Source organism: Humulus lupulus, chromosome 6 (assembly GCF_963169125.1).
Source record: "Humulus lupulus chromosome 6, drHumLupu1.1, whole genome shotgun sequence".
Lineage (NCBI taxonomy): Eukaryota > Viridiplantae > Streptophyta > Magnoliopsida > Rosales > Cannabaceae > Humulus > Humulus lupulus.
The window spans coordinates 158,324,319-158,329,974 of record NC_084798.1 but is presented as its reverse complement, the minus strand read 5'-3'; the positions used below and the strand labels follow the sequence as shown (position 1 = coordinate 158,329,974).

Sequence of the window (5,656 nt, the reverse complement as noted above, 5' to 3'; positions counted from 1 at the left end):
ATAAATAAGCAATATTTTAACAATTTTAGGTATTTTTGCCACAAAAAAAATTAAGTATTTATCTTTAACATATATTGAACATTGAATATTTTTGCTGTAAAAAAAAAAGTATTTAAATATAACAAATATGAAACATTTAATATTTATGCCGCAAATACCCCCATCTTAATAATCTACGTTCATTTTTTCTTAGAAGTTCTCCCTATTCGAGTATAGGTCACTATATTATTAATAAACATTGTGACATCATAAATCAACAAAAAATTCAAGTGCAAAAAATAAAAAATTCAAAATATATAATTTAAAAAAAGAAGGTAATTATTTATAAATCCACTAAAAATTTATAGCCATAAAGCTATATATGTAGCTGCTGTCTAACTTTAAACCCCCCCCCAAAAAAAAAAAAAACTTTTCAATTATTATCACAATTACACAACTCAACTGTCTTTCCCAAACAGAAAAACAATTTGAATATCATAACTTATCCATACATACAACATTACGATACCATGAATTGCCAAGTTGGTAGGCCCCTACAATTACATGAACAATATTATTCATTCATTTATTTATTTTATATAAAGCGATTACATGACAACTAATATACTTCTAGAAATCCTAGACACGCGTCACCAATATAACACCACATCCACCCCTTAACTACTGGATCTTTAAATGCTCTGACCTATATATTTATATATAAAGGCATAGAGAAAAATAGTTACAAACCAAATTTTGAGTTAGTCTTCTACACTAAGTTAAGCATTAATTTCTTCACATAAATGGATTAATATAAAGTCCGAAAAGAAGTCTTCAATTTTGATAGAGCTGGAGTAGTGTTGTAACACAACAAATGGTTTGCTTTTGCTTTCTGGTAGATCAGACGAGGAAGATAAAGAGAAGCAAGCCAGCCGCCGGAACGTGCTCCCGGTGCGGCGCCGGGGCCAGCGTCGCCGATATGAAGACTGAGACAAGGTTCTGTTATGTCCCCTTTTATTGGAGATCTTGGAGAGCTATAATATGTACTTTTTGTGGAGCCATTCTTAAATCCTATAGATAAGTTTTTTTCTTTCTTGCTTCTTTTCTATTTTCTTTCTTTTTGATATGTAATAGAGCTAACTAAGGAAAATAATTTTTTTGTCTACAAATTAGGAACCCAAACAGTTTATATATATATATATATACATACTTATATATATATGTTAAAAATAAATTTAATTGTTTTGAGGTTTACGTAAATGTTATGTAAATATTTGTTCTTTTAATAATTAAGTTGTTTAGCAGGAGGGAAAAATACAGGTATGATGATTTTTATCCCCCTATTTAAAAACACTGGTGAGCCATTTTCTAAGACATTATCGAATTGTTCCCGTTCTTATTTGGATTAAACTTGGATAAGGATATACAACGCACTAGGAGGCCATTTCTTATGATATTTTATAAAAAAGAAAAATGCCATTGTATATATACATTATATACGCCGAGTCTAAATTAGTAATTCTAATTGTTTATTTATTATTATCTTAATTTTTTTTAATTTATTTGAAATGCTTATATTATATAGTTGACATTCATTTTTCAAAATATATATAGTTTATTTATATATTTTAAAATATATGTTCATCCGGCAAATTAAGATGGCCGAACAAAAGCACTATAAACTTTTACTCTATTGTATGAAACCATACCTTCACGGATAAAAACAACTATATAAAATAGAAAATAGACTTTTCATGTTCACTTACAAAAAAAAAGTTATTTTTTGTCCAAACATAAAAATTTTGTGAGTAAATATAGCCACAATAAAAATTATTTTTGAATAAAATAATAATATTTAGTTACAAGTTATCAATAATGTCATTTTAATTATATTATGTCTGTGGCTCCTAATATTCTTATATACTCAAGGCCCTTGTCCCTTCTGCCATTAGACCCTTTCATCAAAAAAAAAAAAAAACTCAAAAGAGAACCCCAAATCTAATTTGACTCTTTCAAACCTAATACCCCAAAATCAAATCTCTCCCCGAATAAATCTCTCATTTATGAAATCTAACCCCAAAATCAAATCTCTAATTTTATCCGAATTCCTTTCTCTTTCTCCCTTTCTCTAAACCACACCACCACCGTCAGACCACCATCGTCTTCGGACTACGGTGACGACTCGGAGGAGGAGATCGTAGTTGCAGACCGTTGGACCACCACCACCCATGGAGGTATATGTTTTTGTTCCTGTTATATATATATATATTTAGTTTTTTTATTTATTAATAAATATATATAGGAGTTTTTTAATAAATACCCATCTTTTATGATATTTTTACATTTTCACTATTTTTGATTTTTTTTTTATATTTTTACTAATTCAAATTTTTAAAAATATGATTTTAATGTTTAAAAATTACAAAAATACGATTTACACTAAACATCAACCCACAAAACATAACGTTAAAAAAAAAAAACAACATGACAACAACCTCATAATAACACAGTACAACTCATTATAGATACAAAAAAACCAAAAAATAACACAAAAACATTATTAAAAATTTCATTCCTACATTTTAAAACACCAACACACCAATACAATATAAAAAAAGCAACATAAATGCAACTAGACAACAACCTCACAACAATACATTGTTGAAAATGCAATTAGATATCAATTCATTGCATTAATTCAAAATAAACTAAAAGACAACAAAAAAAAAACAACATCAAAACAATGTTTCCCTGCAATTTTAAATGTGTTAAAAATAAACTAAAAATATATCTCAAAACAATTAAACATATATCCAAAATAAACTAAAAAAAAATAACTGGAAAACAACTAAACATTAACTCACTACATACTAACAAATTAAAAAACAGCAATTGGACAACAACTAGAAGTCAACTCATAGCATACTAACATGTTTTTTTTTAAAAAAAAATCAAAATATATCTGAAAACAACTAAACAATAATTAGACATCAGCACAATAACAAAACAACTATATATAAACTTTAACAACTAAAAAAACAACATGAAAACATCTACACATAAATCTAAACCACATAACTAAACTGACCTGGAAAAAATTATCAAAAATTTACTCAATTTGAAATCAACTAGACATCAACCAAAATAATAGAAAAACTATATATATATATATATAAATCAACTTGCACAACAACCATACAAAATAAAAAAAGCTATATTTATAAAAAAAAAATACACTAAATGTACAAATCAACTAAAAAAATCACACATAAAAACACATAAAATTTAATTAAACATAAAAAAAAAAACCAAAAATCAACCATCCATATGTTTTATTCCCTTTATAACAAAGCTACCATTTTTTATTTTCCTTGCATTAAAATTATTTCAAATTAATAAATGGTTTATTTCCTTTAAAATTATTTCTTTTTCTTGGGACTCGAGCAAAACCTACAACTTTTTCTTGGTGATATTATTAACCCAATGTCAGCCTATATATAATAATTATATCTCATTGTATTTTTGTTTTGAATGGTATGCATGTCTTTAGTGGTTATTATCTCTCTAGATATATAGAATGAACTTTTCTCAAGCACTTTCTTTTTAGTTTTTAAAGAAAAATATAAGCATGTACTCACGCAAGTTGAAGTACTACTGGTATAGCAGAACAACTCTTGGACCTGCCTATGTTGTTGATGACAAAATAAGTAAATAATAGCAATATAATATCCAATGTCATTCGAAAGGCCCTGCATGGCTGCACCTCCATAAGAATAAATAATTGGGTCTGTTTGATAAATGCATGACTAGTATTTTGTTTTTATTCAATGACTAAATAAAGGTTATACAATTTGGTGTTTTTATTCAATGACTATGTAAAGGTTATACAATTTAGTGACACATATTACTACTCTTATTCCGAAGACACGTATCAAGCACCATAATTAAAACCATATATATTTATATATGTACGCCATTACAAAATAGATTTTCTCTACGGTTTTTTTCTTAATACACATCGGTTTTGGGGAGTACCAAGAACCGCAGTGTTTGAGGCCGCAGAGAAAAGTAATAACAAAACTGCAGAGAAACATGTTCTTTTTCTCTGCGGTTTTGTTAACAAAACCGAAGAGAAAGAATTCTTTCTCCGCGGTTTAATTTTGTGGTTTTGTTAACTAAACCACGGAGAAATGTGTTTTGTTTTGGAAGTGCTTCTTTAAATATATTTTCTATTCCGTTTATATTACCAAATTTTATTAATTATTATTATACACCCAATTATTATTATATTTTCAATTCCATTTATATTACCTAATTTTATTAATTACCTAATTTTCAATTTTATTTATATACCCAAATTTTATATAATAATTTAAAACACCTAATTTGATAAATTATTATCTAATTAAAAGATAACATATTATTATATACATTCACATATCATACAAGTAGTTTGTATATACATAATAAGAACATACAAATATTATTTAACATATAAGTCAATAAATTAGCAAGTTACATACATATGAAAAATTAGACTTCATAAATAAATGACATTAATCTAGCTAACCAATCACTTTATAGTGGGAGTAGATTGTCTTTGACATTGTATTGTTTTTTGTCAAACAACTGTAAAATTGAAAAGTTAATATAGATTAGATGATTAAATTCTATATCTAGTTTTTCATAAGCAAAAAAAAGAATAAAATATAACATACTTTCTTCTTCATAACTTTTTCCGGATTCGGCGCATTTACAATATCATAATTGTATCTTAGTACATAATAACCACATTCATGACTTTCGGACTGTTTTGGACAAGAACCTCTCAGCAATTTTGTAAATGTGTCAATGTATTCATTTTCTGAACATTGTGCGTATGCTCTACAAAAATTAAAATAAAATAAATACATATTATACTCTCAACTCTTAAAAATTAAAATAAAATAAATACATATCATGGATGGCTGGGAACATGTATCAACAATACGAAATCTAATCTTTCCTAGCAGATCGTATATTAGTTCCCTTAAGGGTTAATTCTGGAACTGAATGATTTTGAGCTCAAATCTATAATTAGATTATAGATTAACTATTCACTAGTGAATTAATGGTACTTAAGGAATAAGAAGTAAATTAGAATGGTAAAATAGTAATTCTTCCATTATAATTTATGACCTAATTAATTAGAGGGTTGAACTATTGTAAGATAGTTATATCAATGGACGACTTAGAATAAGATTTCTGTAAAAGTATATCTATGACATAAAGAGTGCAATTCTGAATTTATAGTGGAGAAATATCAGAATTAATAAATTAACTATTATAATTAAAGAGTTTAATTATTTAGTTTCAATTTATTGGAGCTTAATGTTATAGGTCCATGGTCCCCGAAATGGCTCAAACAAACACTGACAAAGGTAAATACAAAAATGAGCAAAATGACTTATTTGATAAGTAAAATATGTTTCTATGCACTAAACATAATTATTCTATAATTATGTGTAATTAATTAATTGAGAATTAATTAATTATTTGATTTTAAAAAAATATAATTAATTTATTTTTGGGAATTTAAGTATTTAAATAATAATAAAAATTAGGAAAAATCACATGCCTTCCCTGGCATGTGGTACACGTGTAGCACAGTCACTGTGCTACACGCATAAGAAGCTCT

The 5,656-nt window shown here is 26.6% G+C and overlaps 1 protein-coding gene across 1 annotated transcript; it reads left to right on the top strand.

Annotated features, from left to right (window-relative positions):
* The first annotated feature begins 703 nt into the window (after positions 1-703).
* LOC133782643 (uncharacterized) lies at positions 704-3,571 on the top strand. Its single transcript, XM_062221978.1, has one exon. The coding sequence runs from the start codon at positions 854-856 to the stop codon at positions 1,058-1,060; it is 207 nt and encodes a 68-aa protein (XP_062077962.1). The 5' UTR covers positions 704-853; the 3' UTR covers positions 1,061-3,571.
* The last annotated feature ends 2,085 nt before the right edge of the window (positions 3,572-5,656 follow it).

Coding starts and splice junctions, on each gene's coding strand:
- LOC133782643 (XM_062221978.1), top strand. CDS start 854: ATGGTTTGCTTTTGCTTTCTGGTAGATCAGACGAGGAAGATAAAGAGA.